Raw genomic sequence first — 22677 nt, forward strand, 5'->3', positions numbered from 1 at the left:
CATGCATCTGATGAAGTGGGTTCTAGCCCATGAAAGCTTATGCCCAAATAAATGTGTTAGTCTCTAAACTGCAACACGGACTCCTCGTTGTTTGTCTGTGTACTGTTGTTTTTACCAAACACATGGTGCAGCACCACGGAAGACCTTTAAAATGATATGTAAATATATTGTAAGAGAATCAGGAATGGATGATGTACAAACCAGCCAGAGTTTGCTTCTCAAATAATTTTTTAAACCAAACCTATATTGTAATTCATCAGTTTTCAAAAGGGGAAACCAAACGTCCAATTGACAACTCAGGGGTCCATCCTGTCACCACCCCCTCTTTTGTCAAAAGTTGCAGGATACCTCTTCTTATCTATAGGGGTATTCTGGAGGTCACTGAAAGTAGGAGTAGCTTTTGGAAGAGAACAAAGGGAATCTCCTGAAGAAGTTAGGAAAGTACTATACATCTATCTACTTCTCTATTGTATTCCTAAAAGGCAGACACCTTTGTTTACTGGCATCCCAACTGAAAGAACAATCCTGGCTCATGTTTGGTAAATTTCTCAGAGTGTGGGTAGAGATTTGTGGATACAATTTGCCTCAAAGTAAAGTCTCACTTTACAAATAATAATACTTGATACTTCTGTAGCACCTTCCCTCCAAAAAAATCTAACAGTGCTCTGGATATATATATATATATATATATTTGGCCCACAAACACCACCACCTCTTGTATTATTTTTCTCCATTTCATAGAAGGGGAACTGAGGCAGAAAGAGACAAAGTGACTTTTTCAAAGTCACATAAGAGGAGTCTGGCAGAGTCCAGAAAACCAGAAAGAGCTCCTGATTCCCAGTCCTCTGTCTTATAACAAGATAACGGATATTTTTTCCTTTCATTGAAGTGTGCTTGACATTCAATGTGACTTTTTCACACAATTCTAGTTAAAACCACTAGATCAATGAACTGGTTAAATTATTAGTACTGTGTTGTTTGTGTATATAAATACATAAGAACAAAAACGTCAAAGCAAAATGAATGTTTACACTGAAAATACAATGAAAACAGTATGCAAGTATACAGGCACAAAATTGAAAAATAAAGCATAATGCTATGGCTCCCCCTTTTGGATAGCAGATATCTAGTATTTATTTGTAAGAAAACTCCATATATTCTCAGCACCAAAACATTATACAAGTGTCTAAGTTTTCCTGAGATACTATTTAACGACTGTGGAAGACAGAGTGAATAAAACATGTGTTTTTATAACAGTTTCTTGTAAAATGTAATCATAATGCACACAGAATTTGGACACTGAATAAAAATAGACATGCTTTTGCCACTTAGTGTTTTGACTACATTTTCCATGAAATGTTTTAAAATATTAGTGCATGGTAGCAACTGTAAAAACTGAAAAGTAACAGATCCTATTTTTGCAACGAGGTCTGTGTTGTATTTCAAAATAAGAGTATCAAGGGAATATATATGGGGAAACATTTTTCACTAACTTACCTTTCAGACCAATATATATAAATCTATTAAAAAAGGCAAATTTTCTCCCTCTCTTAATATTTTGTCTTCATCTACATCACTAAAACATAAATCAACTGTAGATTTTTGCGGGTGACAGGAAGGGGGCGAATACAAGTTTGATAAAATGTGGCCAGATCCAAAAGCCCCTGAAAGTTTCAAAGAGTTTTGAGTCAGTCCCTTGAAGAATTACATAAAAAGACTGCTTGCTACTTAGCACGAATACTTATTATTGTAAAATAAATGGCCATTGAGATTGGAAAAAAAGTCATAATGAAGTTAGAACTTAATAATTTAAACTAAGGGCCAATTTCTGGTCTCAGTGAAGTAAGAATCCAAGCTCCCATTTACCTCAAGTCTTCACCCTAATATTGTGACAGAACTACCAAAGCATGGAAATAAAAGGGCCTATATTTGATCCTTAACTTGCATTTTGGGTTCCTAGGCTTTGCAGCACACTACCAGACTCTTGCAATAAATATCTAAACACAGTTCTACATTTAAGATGGTTCTTTAGATTCAGTTTTCTAAATTTCCAACTTTCTAGTGCTGTGTATCAACTAGGAATGTGAATTTTTTGGCAAAAAATTTATATGAAAAATTTGACCTTGTTTCTCATCAAAAGTTTCAACCAGCCTGAGTGTCAACTAAAATATTGGTGTTACTTTCTCTTTGAAGTTTTCCACTTCTGCTTTCTGATTATTCTTATAGAAAATGTGTGCATGTACATAAAAAGACACATTTTCTCTACAGCATGTTAAAAGGCTTGTGTAGCACCCTTTATTATCCAGACGTTAGACCATACTACTGCTCCACTGAACATTTAAAGGTCATATTATTAAAGAATGTTATAGATTTATATCTTTTACTTTTACAACATTACATCATTATGATTATGTCACTATATCATTACCTTCACTTTATTGCATTAATAATTCACGAAACGTTAGCCAACAGGGCAATAACATTTCAATATACTTTATTACTTATTACTAATTATGTAATAGTAATATTTATACAAAATGTCATATCATCCACTATTGTGATCAGGCAGCTTAAGGTATTTTCTCTGCCATGAACAGCTGCCTTTAGTTAGTTCACTCAAGTCCTTAGCCCTCAGCTTGGAGACTCCTATTTAGGAACAATTAACACTCTTTTGGGACAGCTGCAGTAAAAGCATTTCAATAGCTTCTACTGCTTAACCCCTGCCTGAAATCATTATATTCTATAGTGACATCATGATTTGATGCAGTAGAAATGGTTAGGATGTCAGAGGATGGGGACATCAACCAGGTACTGCACATAAAAATATCCCTTCCCACGGAAAGCAAGGAAAGAGATAATCTGCCTTAACATAATTGTCTCTAGTACTTACCTATGCATTCTCCTGATACTGCTATCTCTTTGTACAGGGCTAATTACTCTATGATGTTTTAGGCCTGGTCTACACTTAAAAACTCTAGCAACCTAGACACATTGGTCAGAGGTGTGAAAAATTTCACACTCAGATCGACCTACCCCCTGGCCTACCAAGCTATCATGTCTCAGAGAGGTGGCTTAACTACACTGATGGAAAAACCCTTCATGATGTAGGAAGAGTCCACGCTATGGTGCCACAGTGGCAGCATCATAGCTGTGCCACTGTAGCAGCTATAGCGTAGACATGCCCTGAGAGTAGCTAAAGGGGCCAAAACCACAGCTGAGGATTAGTGTGATGGAGCAGGATTCTGACATGATGCCTTTAACCTGCTATGCTGGTGATCGGTGGATGTGTGAATGCTCGTAGCCTGGGGGGATGCTGTGTTGTGTAAGTGCTCTTCATCACTGGTAGATCACCCTGACTTTGATCCTCTCTGGGTGAATTAAGATGGTTTTGGGTCTTAGTCATGTTGGTGAGATGGAGCAAAGCAGCTGCACTGCACTGGGGAATGTGGCCCTATGTTTTCCAAAGTGTGTCAGAGAAACCAAACAGGGTTTAATGCAGTCATTGTCTTTGTTTTTTATTGTATTTGACTCTGGAGGGCAGTGAGAGGCAGGAAGACAGATAAACCTTGAGCGACACCACTAAACTAGTGGAGGTACTCTGGATTCGTTCGGGTAAAACAGATCAGAAGTTCTATAATAGCGTAGTGGAGCTCAGAACCTGAGCTGGGAGTTCAGACTGAAGTACGAGAACCTTCCTCCTCTAGGTCACCAGTTCAAATCTGGCCCAGGAGGGCAATGGCCAACATTTGTTTTCAGTTGTCATGTAAAGCCTATTTGGTGGTCTAGATGAAAGAGGTAGTGGTCTCAGTCCCGCTGCTAGTGAACAAATGTCCAAATCATAAAAAAGATATCAGTGCAAATAAATGCAGTCTCAGCAGCGAGGCCAAGGATTAAATGGATAAGAAGACTGATATATTGCCTCACCCCTAGAATTAATCCCACCTGGCCAGAGTTAGAGCATAACTCTCTATACAGGTTTTTATAAGGTCATCCATCACTGTGGCATATGAGGAATTGATGGGGCAGTGTAAGAAGCTTGCACTAGTGGGACCAGTGCTATACCTATGGCTAAATAGAGACCTTCATTGTTCAGAGTTACCAATTTGGCACTTTTAGTAGGAACTAGATTAAACAAACATCTGAACTTGTATAGCTGAATTATAAAAGCTGGCAGCAGGGAGTGTGAGAAAAGCTGAAACAACCTGTACCACAGGAGTACAAGCAGTACTATTATTAACACTGTCTGTGATAAGGATTTGCTGAGGTACTGTAATTTTCTTTTATGAACTACTGTCGGTGATAGTTGTAGGCTATTACAAGTTTTCCTCTTTATAACTCGCTTTTAACAAAGCAAAGAAAATGCACAAGTTATCAAAACAATTATTACGAAGATGATTTAATTCACATTTGAATATGGACGGCAGTTATGATAAAGATTCATTCTGGACAAACATGAGGACACACAACATCTCAACCTCATATTTATATTGACATTCCCTACACTATTGTTGTAAGTGTCAATAAGTGTGTTGGGTTCTTGGAACTATAGGGCCAAATCTTCCACTTTGGCAGATGTCTATTAGAATACATGAGGCAACTGGGGACAAAGGTAGCTTTAAACACATGGGACTGCCTGAGGCCAAGTCAGCTCCAGGCACAGCTTAGAGCAACCTCATGTAAGAATTTATGGACTATGAACAAGTCATCTCTTTAACAAGCTAAATATATTGAGCTCCTTACATCTTTCATAATAAGGCAAGATTTCCATCCTTTAATCATTCTCAGGGCTCTTTTCTGATGCTTCCCTAATTTATTAAAAATATTCTTCAATTGTGGACACCAGAACTGGACACACAGTTTCAGTAAAGGTGACAACAGTGTGAAATACAGACGTAATATAACCTCCTTATTCCTGCTCAAGATTACCCTGTTTATACTTCCAATAATCACATTAGCCCCTTTGACCATAATGTTGCATCAGGAGCTCATGTTCAGCTGATGATCCAACAATGATCCCTGTGTCTTTTTCAGAGTCTCTTTTTCCCAGGATACAATCCACCATCCACTAAATGTGGCCTACATTCTTTGTTTCTAGATGTATGACTTTACATTTGGTCATACTGAAAAACACTTTGCTTGCTTGGGCCCAGTTTACCAAGCAACCCAGATTGCTCACTCTATATCAATGACCTGACCTCCTCATTATTTACCACTGCCCCAATATTTGTGTCATCTGCAAACTTTATCAATAAAGATTTAATTTTTTCCAAGTCATTAATAAAAATGTTAAACAGCATAGGACCAAGAACCTTTCCCATCCCACAAAGAACACACCTATTTGATGATTCCTCGTTTACAATTAAATGTTTGAGACCTGTCATTTAGTCAGCTTTTAATCCATGTAATGTGTACCATGTTGATTTTGTATTAATCTGGTTTCTCAATCAAAATGTTATGTGGTCCTAAGTCCAAATGCCTTAAAAAAGTGTAAGTATGTTACATCAGCGCTATTATGAACTAAACATGTAATCTCAACCAAAAAAGATGTCAAGTGAGTTTGACAAGATCTATTTTCCCCAAACCCATGCTGATTGGCATTAATTATATTACCCTCCTTTAATTCTTTATTGATTGAGTCCTTTACCAGATGTTCCATTATTTTGCTTTGGATCAATGGCAGGGTGACAGCCTATAATTACCCAGCATTCTCTGGTCACACTATATGCCAGCGGATAGGATGGCACAAAGCCAGCTTCACCAAATCTATATCCCAGACTGGAAGGCAGGAGATAGGGGAAATCTGAAGCTGCCCTGGTAGGGCTAATTTCCTGCACATTTGTATCACCAGAATGGTATAAAGGGACTAGACTAAGGTGGGGAAGAACAGGTGTCAAGATCTGGAAAACACACACACACACAATGAAATAAATTTAGTAACATTTTAACAACACTTGAGCTCCGAAAGTACAACATTGCCATAGATGACTCTTACTGCTGCATGCACACAGGCTGACTTGGACAGACAGATCTGGAAAATAGTGCTCTGTACCTCTAGATGCTGCTCTGTTTTGTGTTCTGGCAGATAGAATGTTATGATTAGATCACTGCACAGATACAAAATTTTATCCACAATTGATCTGTGATCCGCCAACATGGTCTGTGGATATCCGTGGATATAAAGCAGATATCCACAGATTTGCAAGTCTCAAGCTATACTGTTTGTTAGGCACAAAAATGTGTTACATAATGCAGGGTATTAATATCAAAGTGCAGACAACCAGCTTATGAGTGATAAGACCTGTCATGTCAAGTAAAAGTTATATTTCTAAAGAGGAAGCAATAAGAAGAGGATGGGGGAGGGAACCTCTTCTGTTGATGCAACATTTCTTTTTCCTCTTCATTCTGAAGACTGTTCTGTAAACACCATAAAGCTGTTGAATTTGTAAATAAAGTATGGTATACAAATGTTGGGCTGCCTAATTATATAAGAGTGAAATGTGTTCCCTGTGGAGTTTAATCGACACCAAAAGATCAAAGGAGGACAGTCAAAAGGCCTTGCTTTAAGGGTTTAAAAGTGGTACATTTCTTATTTCCCCTCATGTTGATGAAAAGATGACCCTGTAAAAAGGATTGCTAATGGGAGTTAAGGGTCTTTTTTAAAGAAATGAGGGCCTCCCTTCTGTGATTCAGCAGGCTGCTGCCTCAAGAACAGTTACTTTAAATTATTCTTTTTAACTTAATGTAACCCCATCTCTCATACAGCAGATCTCTGTAAAGTCTGTGTCAGTAACTACTGTGGGTTTCATTCACTAACACTCTCAGAGTGGGGTAAAACTGTGCCCTCCCACTCCTCAAAAGAGATTCACTGTTGGGAAGGGAAGATGGTGTTTTCACCACCACACTCTTCTAGGGATTATGGCAGTGGACAGCAAGCCCTTACCCATGGGAACTATTCAGATATGAATCAGCATATCCTCCTGCCATCTTTACTCACATATGGGGCTATAGTGGATCAGTGGAGCAGGGATTGAACTGTTGCAAGTTCCCTCCAGGTGGAGGGTTTAGCAGCAAGGGTCTGAAATCTTGGATAAGCAAAAAGAAGTCAGCATATTCTATGGCTGAACCTAGCCCAGTATCTCCACCTAGAGTGCCTCAAGGACTTGTGGTATTTTTAAATATAATGCTAACTCTCTCTAATTTCAATAATAAGATACATATTTATTTTAATAACCCCATTCATTATGGATTTATTTGCCTATAGATGTGAATATAGACATGAATTCAATAGACTTTCTAATATTTCAACACAGTGCTGCATTCACAATAGAGGGCAAATTTTTCAAAAAAGAGTTCATCTCCCATTTAAGTACCAAAGTAAGGGGACATCTATTTAAAACAGTTCAGCAGCACATTGAGTGCAGAACTCCTTTGAAAACCTGGCCCAAAGTGTCACAATTAAAGAGTGAGCGATTCCGCTCACCTCAGAACAACATAGCACATGTTAGACCCAGTGTCATATCCCTGCTCTGCCTGATTTCAGGCAGGAGTTTGAACCATGGTCTACCATATCCCAGCTGAGTGTCCTAACCAGCAGACTATCAGGGTCAGGACTCTCAGTCTTTTCTGTTGAAGCTCTTCCACTTTATATAACTAATTAAATAGCCCCTGGGCCAGAGAGAAGGATTGGCTCTATAGCCCAAGCTCAAGTCCCTGCATCTCCCAAGGAAGAACTTAGCTATCAGGGTAGGTCTCACACTCTTAAAACATTTTTGTTTTTTGATGAATTGGCATTTTCTGAATAAAAACTGTTTTGTCAGAAAATTACTGACCAGCTCTTGTCACAAAGGGTGCTACTGATGCTGATTGTTCTTAAAAATCTGGCCCTTGTCGAGGTACCTAAATAGAACAGAGCTCTTCTGAAAAGCTGGCCTCAATTGTAGGTGCTGAGCACTTGAAAATCTGGTCTTTAATTATTTGGAATCATTTGTTCATTAATCCTCTTCCCACTGAAGTAAATGGCAATATTTCCCCTAACCCCACTGGGTATAACACTAGCTCATTAATACTCACCGTCTATGATAACCACCATTAAATCTATTTAAATTCTACTTTTGTCTCTCCCTAAACCCCCCAAAGAATTCTGCTAATGCCATTAGATTTGGCTCATGTCGGCTAGGCTTCTTAGTGCACACACTTTAATTGATTATTTTCCCCCCTTTTTGTTTTCTTTAGTATCTTCCACATTCTTTATATTTTGGAGAAAAGAAAAAAAAAGATATGACACACACTCCACATGAAAGCTACAAATATCTTGCTCTTTAAAAGTCATACTTATCTCAGATCTAATTCTACAACCTTTACTCATGTTAGTAGTTTCACTGAAGACAAAGACAGAGACTACTCACATGAGAAAGGGCTACAAAATAAGGCCCACATTGCAGTGTATCCTGAATAAAATATGTGTCCCAGCTTTGTAGGTTCTTTGAACCTTTACGAACAAGAAGTGCATCATTTTTACGTAAAGACTTAGGAGAGACATGTCTAGTGCTTCTACTGCAGATAAACATGCACTACTTTTAGTCAGTTGAGATATGATGGACCATACTTATGCATCTATATTCCATTATTTTTATCCTTTCATTTGGAATGGAACTTTATTTCAGTGTCAACAAATGAAACAAACTATTCTGCATGCTCTATTGTAAAGTTGCCGAAGGTTAGAATAGACACATATCATGCTTGTGAGTGACTGTGCAGCACTAATTAAATACATTACCATGGTGATTGCTATAGTAACATTTAAATTGGCATCATTGCTAACAAATCCCTGCTATTGATCCCAGCAGGCCTTATTTCACAGTATGCTTCAAGAATCTAAATAGAATGTTTTACATTCAAAAGGCTTTAAGAAATACCATTTTTTTTCAATTGCTAATGTATTAAGGAGAATTATATCTTTCATATGACGGTAATTCATTTACCTGGAACTCCCTTAGGACTTGATATCAGACTCATTCACTGCAGTGGAAGATTTTAATGATTTCAGGTTACTTCCACAGACCTCTCAAACAGCAAAAAGCATTCATTTTCTGCCATTCAAGATCATCAGATGTAACTGGTTTGCAACCTGAGGAAAGGATGCAGGTCACAATATGTGCATTCAAGTGTTTATATGAATAGTGTGTCCTAAATAATGTCTTTAACTCATATGTAACTAAGGAAATAATGTGTTTTACATTGTGTAAAAGAAAGGCTAGATAGACTAGATTGACTAGATGGTGGAGAAGGCCCAAGCAACAGATGCTGGATATATGCTGTAATATAGTATCTGACCCTACACATTTCACAAGTTAGAAAGAAAACAAACAAAACCTTTCCTTCCAATCTCAGTCCATGCCTCACTGCTCCTATTGAAAATCAAAGAGGGTTTTTCCATTGTTTTCAGTGGGGACAGGATTGATCCCATCATTATAACAAATTTAACTCTACAGACAATGCATACATCTACAGCATTATCACACACAATGGAAAAAGTTAGATACATGGTTCATTAGCCCCCAAAACACAAGCCTCTGTACCGATTGTGATGAAAGAGTTTGGCTACAGTACAAGACCTATTGCCCAGTAAGCAAGCCCAGTGAACCACTCACTAGAGGGCAGCCCCATGTAGAAAGTCAGTTCACTACAGTATTTAACTCCTGCCCTGATTGGAATGAAATGTGGGAGCAGACAGTCTTTCCAGTATATCCTCTGTTAAAGAATTACTGCTTAGCAGGACAGAATTCCCCACTGCAAAAATCCCTAGAGCTGCTGCCTTTAACTTTGCTCCTGGTAGAGCCTGCTGTTGACTTCAACCTACACACTAGCTAGCTGAGTGGGTTAGACATGTCCATTGGCTCATGGTTCTGCCTTGGAGATAGTGTGTATTGGCTGATGCCCAGTTTCTAGTGTTTTCTTGAGCATATAGTATGTGGATTTGGGAGGAATGATTATGCAATTCTAGAAGCCTTGAACTTGCAAGCAGATTCTGTTGTCAGAGATGTGAATGTATGGGGGTTCAATTAACAACATGAAAAAGCCCATATATTCCACAAATATTAAAAAGTATATTGAGAAAGACATGAAAAAATAAAGAGACAAGGTGGATGAAGCAATACATTTTATTGGATCAACTTCTGGGCCAGCTTTCAAGCTAAACAGCTTTCTTCAGCTCTGGGAAAGCTGAAGAAGAGCTCTGTGTAGCTTAAAAGCTTGTCTCTTTCACTAAATTTTTCCATTAAAAGATATTTCTTCAGCCACCTTGTCTCCTTAATATTCTGGGAACAACATTGCTACAACAACACTGCAAACAAATGAAAAAAAAATAATTAAGCATTGTAAGTAAGACATAGGAGAAGGTAAAATGTACTCCCTAGATTTTGTCAAGAACACTTTTGTTCAAAAGTTGATCAGAAACAAATTTAATGTTGTATATTGATGTTGTTGCTTAATGAAGATACATTCAAATATGTATTTTCACTGCAGGGTATTTGGAGTTGCTCACGGAGCTAGGTGGGAAACAATTTGCCCTTCCTGAAAACATTTTTGAGATTTCAATAAATGTCCTGCTGCACATCAGGATGAAACTGAGAACTTAAAAAAATAAAAAATTGTGAAAAACAAGAGAGACCCACTCCAGACTAGCAAATAATCTGGGGGACTCAGCTGTGATGTCAGAGACTCAGGCTTAAGTCCCTGCTTCAAAACAGAAAGATGAATATGGATTGCCTAGGTGAGTGCCCTATGCACTGGCCTATTGGCTAAACTGGGCTCACTTGCTGTTGTTTTGATCCCCCCAAAAAGTGCATCCTGGACCTGAGAAACCCTCCCAATTAAAGTTTCAACAAATGAAACATTTCTTGCAAAGTTTTGTGGTTTCAATAAATTGGGATTTTCTGATGAGAAACAGTTTATTTGAAAAAATTCAAACGGGCTCTAGTTGCTGATAACTAAAACTAAACTTAGATGAGTTTGTCATTTAAAACAAAATAAATAAACTCCATTAGATTTGAGTCAGGTGAGTGTGAATTATAAGGTAACACACTATCTATTACAGGACACATTCTTCACTTAACAAGTTGGGAATTTGCAGGTGTTAAATTAACCACAGGAGAGCTCTTCCATGGTTCTCTGAATTCAACAGGAACATACTGAGAATAACAGGAGAAAAAATGAGATATTGAATATACCTAGAGAATTCAAACAAAATATGTTCTCTAATTTATGCCAAGATCTATGTACATGCACGGTTTTATGCAAATCAGAGTTCATTCGCTGTGTGCTTTAATTCTTCAATTAAAAAAAGAAATGAAGAAAATTTGAATTTTCCTGCATTATAACTATTTCTGCATAAATTAGACACCTATTAAAATGTTTTATTTTTTGTTTTAAAAACATGATGCTAGAGAGTGATAAATATTCCAAGCCTTCACTTCTTTCTCAGATAAATCTCTGACTGAAGTTACTAAAAGACACCAAAGCTTTGATCCTGCTTCAGGATCCCTGTGCCCATGCAGAGGCTCACTGACATAAACTGGACTCCCCACAGATGCAAGGATCTGTACTAGCCAGGCATGGTGAAGAATCAAGTCTAACTTTCTAATCATTAAAGTCTCCAAATTTTCCACTGAAACTGTTTGTTGACAGAAAGTTTGTTTTCAACTACATTCATTGTTTTGTGAAAAGTGTCTACTTTCTGCAGAACATTTTACACCTGAAAAACAAAACAAACAAACAAAATTATGGCAAAAAACCACAACTTTGATTCAGAATTGGTGCCATTGTGCCTCACTGCAGTTCAGGTGCCTCATTCTCCTCTTTGGGGCAGGGTCCCCAGCCAGACCACATCTCCCATGATGCATCATTGTCATGGAACTCTCATAATGGAGTGCAGCTGTTCAGAAAAAATAAAAACCATATAGCTGCATGGGAGTTGTAGTCCAGCTAGGGAGCCCAGCCCATGGAAGAGAATGATGCCGTGGGTCATCCGAAGGAGAACTCCCATGAGGCACCTCAGTGGCATTTGTAAATCAAACATTTTGGCCTTCAACTGAAAAATTTCAGCTTTTGGCCAGATTTTCAGGGTTTTCTATGAAAAAATTAAATTAAAGTGACTTTTTCCTCTTTTTTGATGTTGTTTATCCATGGAGGGTGTTGGGAGAGACATTTTCAGATCAGCTTTACTCCAAGTGCAAAATGACTCCAGTGAGATTTTCGGGCATAGATATAGAATTAATCTAGTAAATATAATTCATCCCAGTTCAGGGGACCTGCAGGAGGACCTTTGCTTCATTTAGGCTCTTCTGAACAAATCCTGCATGCAGCTCTATATCACAGTAAGTCCCTTGGCATAGGAACTTTATAAGCAAAGGCAGGATTTAGGCAGTGGGTACACAGGAGTCATGTGTATCTGTCCACTGCAAATCTTAGCTTCTCTGAAACCACTGTGCAGAGGGGGAAGGTGAAGATAGTAGGTAGGAGCAGGTAGGGGCAAAGCCAAGGTGAGCCATGTGATTGAGTAAATTGAAATCTTTGTTTCTGTGTGGCTTCTCCCTCAGCATCATAGCAGCAGCTATGGACTGGCTCTGTGATTTAGAACCCAGCTAAACATTGTATCTAAATAACCAGAGATTGATTAAGTTTTAAGATCAAGAAACATATCACCTAATTCAATAATTATTTGTGCATGAAATCATATACTGGGGAAAAAGAGGGAGAGAAAGGAGGACGGAGAAGACTTCAAGAGCCTGATATTAAAATTAGATTAATTTGTATGTGTGATTACCTCAGTAACAAACTTAAATCCAGTGGTTGTACAAATGATTGGCCTGTTTGCTGTGCTGGCCTTTTGTGTGTGCAGTTTTCTGATTTGCAAGCGCAGATGTGGCAACCGCATGTGCAAGTTAGGAATGCAGTTTTAACAACCAGGCTGTAAATATACTCTTACACAGTATATTGACCTAGATATGATTACAATTCACCCAGAAAGTTTTGTCCATTTCACAGGTCCTTTAAAATAGGAATACAACCTTTCAAGAGTTTTGTTCTGGTGAAACAAGAGAGACGTTAACCCTGGCAACGTCCTTGCTAAAGCCGCAAACAATGAGGACTTGCTACTACTTGTCATTTCTGTTCTGGACCTGTATGCTTCATGTGGTTCACATGACACCATCCCCCAAAAGGACTATCAAGTATTCACAAAATGGAAGGATACTGGCGTCATCACAGGATGATGGGAAAACCCTGCACCGCAGCAAACGTGGCTGGATGTGGAATCAGTTTTTCTTGCTAGAGGAGTACACAGGTTCAGATACTCAGTATGTGGGCAAGGTAAGCTTTGCATTTAAAAGACTCCAGACAGTTGACAAATCTGACAAGTGATGCTTTGCACAGTTCTTCTTACTTGATTTCTTATATAAAACAGGTGGTCTTATTTTCTCATCAGCACTAAAGCAAAGCACACGTAATGTATTATAGTTTGAGCAAGAAGGTTAGGAACTGGGAGGCGAGATGTCGTGATGAAATGGGAACACTTCAGCCTAAACATTACTAATTCCTGGTTAGACAAACACACATTTGTGGGGGTGTTTCAATCACTGTATCATTTCAAGTCCATGTTCAGTTGTCAAGGATAAATATTACAAGAGAGAATTTCTCAATGACAGCCAATCTTTTGTGATATTTGCAATTATGCAGAGATATATTCTCCACTAGATGAACACAAAATTCCATTTGTTAATAATGAAAATTTTATCCTTGCACAGTGGAGAAACTGTATTATTAAGAATGGTGGTTGAGAAAAGAAAAGATCTTCAGCCTTTTTCCAGCAAACAAACTCTAATCTTTACTTAACGGTCTGAAAAAAAAAGTGAGCCCTCTTCCAGCTGTTAGCGCCAACAGCATCCCTGAATTCTAACTGAATCTTTGTGACTCCGAGTTGGCCTCTTGCCTTTCCTGGTGATATTTACATCAAGGAGTCTCAGTTTTACAGCCTTTGCTGTGCCTCACCATCTGCCCTGATGGTCCCTGTTTTCTGGCAAGGCCTTCACAAAAACAGAAATCTCTGTCTTGGAAAACCATTTAGAAAACCAGTAAGTAGGAAACTGCAGCAAAATCTGCTGTCAGTCACACAGGTATGGATACAAAGTAATTTGATTGACTTTGATAGAGTTATGAAAGTATAAATCAAGAATATCTGAGATCAGAATGCGAATCTCTCCCTTTTTAAAAAAGAAAATGCATCTATGAAGGAAGGGACAACTTTGTTGAATCTACAGCAGATGGTATGCCCATCTCACCCAGTCATGCATTCCTTCAATGCCCAAAATTCCCACTGACTTTCAGGAATGCACTGCTGGACCCGTAAAGACACACCCCATACTATGTGTTAGCCTTAAGACCTGAGATTGTTTCATGATCTGACAATGTACATAATGGCCATGATTCTGCTCTCAGTGTAAAACAGGGGTAATTCCATTTCAGTCCGTTATGTTATAAAAATGGTGTGAGAGGTGTAGCAGGCCCAAAGTGTGATAAACAGGAAAGTCATCTAACTTTTTTTGTTTGTTTGTTTTTTGTTTTGTTTTTTAAACAACTCAGAGAGCAGTATCTGTTTTGAGAAAAGCCTATGTCTCAGTTTAGTATTCTCTATCTGAATCTGATGGCAGTTAGCAAATTGTGTTACATGTGAGGAGAGAACACTTTTATTCAGACTCATGGGGATGAGTGAGTAGCAAGCATTCCTAGCCAGCCCTTCTTTAATATGGACAGACACAGACTGAAGGACTCTTAGAGTAATATAATAATGTTGCACCAACTAACACCAATTTTGTGTCATCACTTCTGAACACACTTGCACCATATTCCACAGTAACTTTCAAGTGCTTCATGGAGTCTCAATTACTGGGATTCCTCTGGAACACATGGAACTTCTCGTGCCACTTCTTTAAAAGTGATGAGAGAGTGTTTGTTCACAAGAAGGCTTGCAAAGAGAAAATGTGCTATGAGTACTGGCGTGAAGCTCTATTTGCATAAGGAGTCACATCAGAAGTGTTTCCACGGCCATCTCATAAAAGCCATCTGTGGCTTGGGAGTTGGAAAAGGAAGAAGGGAAGTTTTGGCAGAGAAGTAGGAAGAACAATAAAATAAAATCAGCAGTATGCATGAGAAGGTGGAAGAGTTGGTCATAATTGTGGGGGCAGGAGGAAATAAGCAACCATCCTTATCATTCCCTATCTCTAGCAGGAGCTTCAGCTTCCACAAGGTAGCAGTACTTCCCAGGATCTATCTTCAGAGAATGTGTGTGTGTGTGTGTGTGTGTATGCGCTGTGACAAAGTTCCTCCTCTACCTTGGTGTGTCCTGCACTTATTGGCGGATTTGCTTGCCTCAGATTCACCGTGTGGGTTGGGAAACAGCCGAGAGACCTTCCCCTCTGGTAGAAGCCACAGTCCAGGTCAATTCCTCCTGTGTTTGATCAGGAGTTGGGAGGTTTGGGGGGAACCTGGGCCCACCCTCTACTCCGGATTACAGCCCGGGGCCTTGTGGACTGCAGCTGTTTAGAGTGCCTCCTGGTACAGTTGCACGACAGCTACAACTCCCTCGGCTACTTCCCTATGGACTCCCCCCAACACCTTATTTTTCCTCACCACTGGACTTTCCTCTGGATATCTGATAACGCTTATACTTCTCAGTCCTCCTGCAGTATGCCTACTCACTCTCAGCTTCTTGCATGCCTCTTGCTCCCAGTTCCTCGTACGCACTTCCTCTTCTATGGCTCCCTTTGGCCTGACTGGAGTGAGCCCTTTTATAGCATCAGAGGGGCCTTAATTAGAGTCAGGTGCTTAACAGCCTCACCTGACTCTTAGCAGGTTAATTGGAGTCAGGTTTTCTCGTTAGCCTGGAGCAGCCCCTGCTCTGGTCACTCAGGGAACAGAAAACTGCTTATCCAGTGGCCAATATATCTCCCTTCTACTACTCTGCTGTTCCCAGCTGGCCTGGGTCTATCACAGCGCATACTCACCCATGCACATTGTACACTGTGTAGCCTTTTATCTTATTTAGAGTGAGTTTTGTAATGTGGTGTTACACTACCATGGTTTCAGCTACAGTTTTAGGCTCAACAGTGTGAAAGTCACTCTGCTTCTTGCTTCAGATTTAGAGTCTCCAGGAACACATAAAGACCAAGGGTGGTGACCATACATTTCACAGGTATAAGGTCTAGTCTGTTTTTACAAGTTTTATTAAAGTTACAGTTAAAGTTATGATTACTCATGCATATAGAAATCCTATAAAGCCCTATGAACAAGTTACAAATATAGTTATGCTCACATCCATAATGATATTCTTAAGATCTGATGGATGCATTGCCAACTGATCATTTGTAGAGGGACGGTTCCTGCTGGAATTTTTCATAGGGAGTTCAATTTTCCTAATCTGGGCACCTTCTTTTTATAATGTGGGTCTGACTATACCTCATTAGCATTTACGCACATATTGCACCCTGCAGTTAGGGCATGCATTAGAGAAACGTGACAGCTGGGTATCTTGTAAGCAAAAAATTACTCTCACTGTTTTTTCTTTCCCTCCCCCCCCCCAAATATTGCCCAAATATTCTTATCTGTAAGGCCTAAAATAGATAAGCTAAAATCTTACAGGCTTCAGTTTACAGGTCTTGTGTTTCAGCCTTCTTTACTTAGATACCTTCTACATAATTATCCCTTCTAACTAATGATCAATCTTATACTTCTATAATCTTACAATTTAACTCTATTTAGCACACGATTATATATGACATAACGTGAGTTAATCATAACATCACACAATAAATTAACAATAAACTAAAGTCATTGGCTACAACTGCTACACTAAAGCAAAATATAGTCAAACCCATCTCTTCACACAGGCACTGCAGTGAATATATGCAAGTTATGTAACAGAATCAGAAGCCGTATTATCTGCCACATCACATAGAGGGCATCACATCATATCACACAAGAATCAGGCCTAATCCTTCACTCACTGAAGTTAATGGGAATGTTGCTATTGACTCCAGTACGTGAAAGATGGATCCCATATTATGCAATATCGTGTGATAGAAGCATGACAAAAACATATGAACCCTCCTCTCCACCATCCTGTGACTAGTCAAGAGCATTCACTGCATCCTCAGTATTCAAAATCCCCTCATCCCAATCCTGCTTTTACCACTCAAAATGTATTAATTATACTGATATTTCTGTACAGCACTGTGGTTTGCCACTACCATACAGTCACACAGAATCTGTGTTGGTGGTGTCCTTCTTATGTCTACTTCCTAGCAAATGCATGTGGCTTAATCATACATTCTTGGCTCATGCAGACCACTTGCTACTTCAGAGCTATGAGAACCTCTCTTGTTCACTGTGTACACTGGTAACTAGGAAATATAGTTATTAATGGGACACTGTTTAATATTAACACAGCAGGGGAATCCCAAGTCATTACAGAGATCTGACAATAACTTGGTGGTTAGAACCAAGCAAGAACACAATTACTACAAGCTGTTTGTAACAATAACTATGTTAAATCTTGACTGGAGTGACAGGAAACAGGTATGAGTCAATTCAATCAACATACTTGTTCTATGTAATGTTGTTTATAGGATGGATCACAAACACAACAGTTATCCAAATTTCCCTGTCCTTAAGCCTAGTCCTGAGGCTATTAAATAAGATAATGATATGCTAAAAGATCATGTATGTCCTACCAATTATTATTATATTGCTTTTGTCAATGACAATGGAAAATGGTGATATGTGATAGAAAAAGAAGATCAGTAAATTCAGTTAATACACTTGGCAGATATAGGAAATATTGTTGAAAAGGATACATATATGTCATATTTAATACAGTTGGCCAAAACCAGAGCACTGGGTAAATTAACAAGATAGGAGACACAGGCCATAGTGTATCTTTCACAAGTAGAACACATATGCCACATGCAATTATTTTGTATCAATTGACAAGAGAAAATTGAATGTAAATCTTCAGAACAGTCAATATATCTGCCATGTGTCTCTCTCCCCTTTCCCACACACTTGGTCAGAAAAGGATCCATGTATTTTTTTTCAATCTGGGATCTACATATTTAGCCAAATATAACACTTGTCCATTGACAAAAAAAAGAAAAGTTTAAAATGTCCTTAAAATTCTCTAGGCTCACTCCTCTCTCACTTTCTCTCCTGAGCTTCCCGTTCCTTTGCCCTTGAAAGGATCAAAGGCAGACTAAACTAACCTTGCCCTTCTCTGTATTCTTCTTCATCTCAATTATATTACGGTAGTGCCTAGAAGCTTCTGCTGAGATCTGGGCCTCATTGTACTAGGCAGTGTACAAACATATAGGGAGAGGCAGCTTTTCCCCAAAAGAATTGACAATCTAAATAGGCAAAGGTAAGGCAAGCAGAGTCACAGAGCTGATTAAAGGCTAGGCCATCCAAACTGGAAATAGAAACATTAACATGTCACTTAAAGTGACCAGTCACACAGAATGACTAACTAGTATCTAATACCAAAATGAATAATCTCATTATTCATCTGAGTAATCCACAATCTTAAATTTATTAAATACTTGTGAATAATGAGCAAAGCTGTCAAATTCATTTGACAATTCTCAAACATAATAGTAATGAATTGTTCACAATGAGTTATTCACCCAGCTATGTGTATACTTGGGATAGATTTCCTTGTAAGAATCCTAACACAAACACCTTTAGAAGCGAGGGGGTCAATCATTTTTTGTGAGTTATTGTGGGGACAATAAAAATATTGAATACAAATCACACTCATTGGGTCCACAGGTCCCAAGGTCTCCTTTGCCCTCTACAAGGAAGGACCAAATATCCCCAGAACTCAGTTCCATACCCCCACACCCTATCTATATGCAAGGGTAGAGATAGAGCAGATCCCCTGACTTCTCTGCAGGGACTATGGAAATTGCACTGCAACTATTATGAAGTCCTATATAATTTAGCAAGGATCAAATTGATAGGGTTCTATAGAATTTACTCTGAAACCTACAGAATTTAATAGAGAATCAGATCTGTTCTATAGTGGATTTTTAACCATTCTATAGAATTCCATGAGACATAAGTCTCATAGGGTAGACAAAAAGGACCTAGAGAAAGAATCTCATTCTCTATTAAATTCTAAACAACTTGTTCATAAAGAAAGTGAAATAGCCAGGAGGAGAGGTGAGGCATCACCATCTGGGAAAGACTTGAGGCCCATGCAGTTTCCTCCATAAACTGCTTTGTTTCAGTCCAATGTTCAGCCTCTGCAGAAAGTAAATCCCCACTGCAGATCTCTGGATTTCCACGAGATCATATAGCTCTCACCTCAATATTTTCTTCAAGTGGCTAATTATCTCCCAATAAGTATTTTTCTCTTCCAGTCCAAAGGAATATTGAGTAGGTGCAGGCACTTCACAATGATTAGGGGGCTGGAACACATGACTTATGAGAAGAGGCTGAGGGAACTGGGATTGTTTAGCCTGCAGAAGAGAAGAATGAGGGGGGATTTGATAGCTGATTTCAACTACCTGAAAGGGGGTTCCAAAGAGGATGGCTCTAGACTGTTCTCAGTGGTAGAAGATGACAGAACAAGGAATAATGGTCTCAAGTTGCAGAGGGGGAGGTTTAGGTTGGATATTAGGAAAAACTTTTTCACTAATAGGGTGGTGAAGAACTGGAATGGGTTACCTAGGGAGGTGGTGTAATCTCCTTCCTTAGAGGTTTTTAAGGTCAGGCTTGACAAAGCCCTGGCTGGGATGATTTAGTTGGGTTTGGTCCTGCTTTGAGCAGGGGGTTGGACTAGATGACCTCCTGAGGTCCCTTCCAACCCTGAGATTCTATGATTCTATGATTCTAAGCCTCTGAAATCTAGCTCTAATTTGTGCAGCTTGGACCGGGCTACCCAAAAGGTCTGTCAAGAGCAGTTTTCTATAATTCGGGCTCACACATAGCCTAACAACATATTGATTATAAAATGATGTACTAGTTTCTATTCTTTCTTTCACTAACTCTTTCATGATCTCGGGTAGGTTCAATTTATCTGCTGCACATATTGCTGCCAAAAGCATTTCATGTGAACTTTACCCACCACCCACTACTGCCTAAGAGAAGAAGAAGATGTCTAGATTTAGCCAAATCTCCCCAGAAAACATTAAAACAAACCCCAAAGCATGCATCCAATAAAAAAAAATAAAGTGCCTGTAAGGACTATATTCTTTCAGAAAAGGCAAAGCTAAGGTAAATGAAACCAGGCTATATTGAGATAGCCCGTTAGTGATAATTACCTACATTTTCTACAGGCAATACTGAATTCAGGTTCCTCAGGTTTTGGGCCGCCAACTTTACAGCCCTTAAATGGGCCTGATTTTCATAAAATTATGGGGACCCAACCTCTTAAATATCAAGCCCCTAATTAAGGAGCCTCTAGGTGGCCAAACATTCCAACAATGAAAACCACTAGTAGTTCTCGAAATTTTGTCTATTATGACTCGCTGTAGCCAAAGCAGCTGCATCCTGAGCACCACCTTGTGGCTACAGGGCACTCTGCAGTGCCTTGCTAATAACTTCTCCCTCAGGATATGTCTACACTGCCATTAGACACCTGCAACTGACCTGTGCCAGCTGACTCAGGCTCCTGCAGCTCAGACTAAGAGGCAGTTTAACTGTGGCATAGACATTTGGGCTCAGGCTGCAGCTTGAGCTCTGAGACTCTCCCACCTCACACGATCCTAGGCCCAGGCTCCAGCCTGAGCCCAAACATCGACACAGCAATTAAACAGCTTTTTAGCCCAAGTCAGCCAGCATGGGCCAGCCGTGGGTTTTTAATTTCAATGTAGACATACCCTCAAAGGGCTCCATACATAAACTCAGTGCAGGCTTGTCTTGTGTATTCACCACCCTTTCTCAGAATTTATTCACATAAATAAAGCTCTGAAATAGAACTCAAAGTCTCAAATCAAAATCCATCAGTTTTACCCTCTTGTCGGGTCACTGATGTCTGTAGGGAAACCCCATGATGCAGGTCTTCCTGCTGGAGCCTGTTTCCTTCCAGCAGTCTCCAAGTCACCCTATTTCCAGGCCTTGTTGCATTTGGCCTTTCCTGTTTTGGCAGGCCACTCCCTGGCTGGAATCTCAAGTTTCTCACCCTGACTTCTAGACCCTCTGGTATCACAGTCATCCTTGCAGAAGCCTTTCTTACTACCTGCAATTTCCTACATTTTCATGTTCATTTCCATTTCCCCCTTTCCTTCCCCTCTCTCCCCCACCCTCCCCTTACTGCAGTCACATGCTGCACTTCACAGGGAATTTCCTGACTCGCTGGGTTAGCCCCAGGCTCTCCAGCCCAGAGGCAAGCCACCCGGTTACAGTCTCTAACAATACATTTCTGTGATTTTTTCAAAGGCATAAAAAATGTCCAGTCCTGTTAAGGACACAGCTTGTATTGATGCTCAACCAACCTTAATAGATCAAGGATATTGTCTTGCAAAACAAAAGACAGCTACTTAGCAGATAATGGGTGAGGTTCTTGATGATTTCTATTAGAAGCCTCATAAACTGTACAATTAAAATCACTCCCTAAAATCTATTATAAGATGGGCAGTCTGATAAAAATCCACTAAGGTTTTTAAAGAAGAATCCTTTCTTCTTCTTCATTGTAGGGATAAATGTCACTCAAAATGCTGATCAAAACTATCCCAAACCATGAATGACCTGTCCTTAACAGCTTTCATGGCAATGGATGAATCAGGCTTCACTTTACCTTAAAATAAAATATCAACCCAACCAACACTTATACTGAATCCCTGGCTAAGAAAATCCTCTTCTCTTCATTCAGTTAACCAGTCATTTTAATTCATGATATTTGCATGTATCCCTTGTTTTAAAAACAAAACATAATAACCCTCCTTAGAAATTAACTTTCTTTTGCAACAGATATTCAATCACAACCATTGTTTACTTTACGTCTCTGCACTTGTTAGCATTCAGAGATCCACAAGTAAGATGGCTTACGATAGTAGCACTCATTTACAAGACAAAGGGGAGAGACAAGGCAGAAAGAACTACAGAAGACAAAGCAAAATGTTTCATTAGGTTACTAACCCCCCAGCATTGCTGTTATATAAGGTCTCTCTCTCTCTCTCTCTCTCTCTCTCATACACACACACACACACACTCTTCAGACATCAGTTTCTGCATTTTTTAATCTTTTTTTTCTTACTTAATTCAGCTGTAGAGTGTTTCCTCTTACTATACAGCAAAACAGATTAGGATCTGGAAATTTTCTTTCACATCAACTCCACAATTCCCTTTGGTTGCATTAAGAAAACAATTAGTATTTTCCAGGATATATTCTCTCTTAGTATGCTGAGTAGCAGAGAGATAGAACACAGAGTCACTGATGGCATCATCACACCCATCACTCCCATTAGGCTTCAGCCATAGAGCTGAAGCAGGGAGCCCCAGACAGATCAGAAGTGAGAGGCTGCTGGCACTGAGGGGATGACACAGTGCTGGGTGTCTAACACCACCTGAAGGAATGCACTGAAAAACAATTTCATTTTGCCAAGTAGAATTTTAAAATGTTCCCCCCCA

The 22677-nt window shown here is 39.3% G+C and overlaps 1 protein-coding gene across 2 annotated transcripts in view; it reads left to right on the forward strand.

Annotated features, from left to right (window-relative positions):
* The window catches only part of CDH9 (cadherin 9), a 107360-nt gene that overhangs the window by 17648 nt on the left and 67035 nt on the right, over nucleotides 1-22677 (forward strand). Inside the window, exon 2 of one of the 2 annotated variants that reach the window (XM_045007966.1) lies at nucleotides 13045-13368. In XM_045007966.1, the coding sequence (XP_044863901.1) occupies nucleotides 13141-13368 (228 nt within the window). In that variant the 5' untranslated portion in view covers nucleotides 13045-13140. Of the gene's footprint in view, nucleotides 1-13044; nucleotides 13369-22677 lie in introns of those variants that run through there. The other variant, XM_045007967.1, reaches the window with a different exon arrangement.

This window comes from Mauremys mutica, chromosome 2 (genome assembly GCF_020497125.1).
Source record: "Mauremys mutica isolate MM-2020 ecotype Southern chromosome 2, ASM2049712v1, whole genome shotgun sequence".
Lineage (NCBI taxonomy): Eukaryota > Metazoa > Chordata > Testudines > Geoemydidae > Mauremys > Mauremys mutica.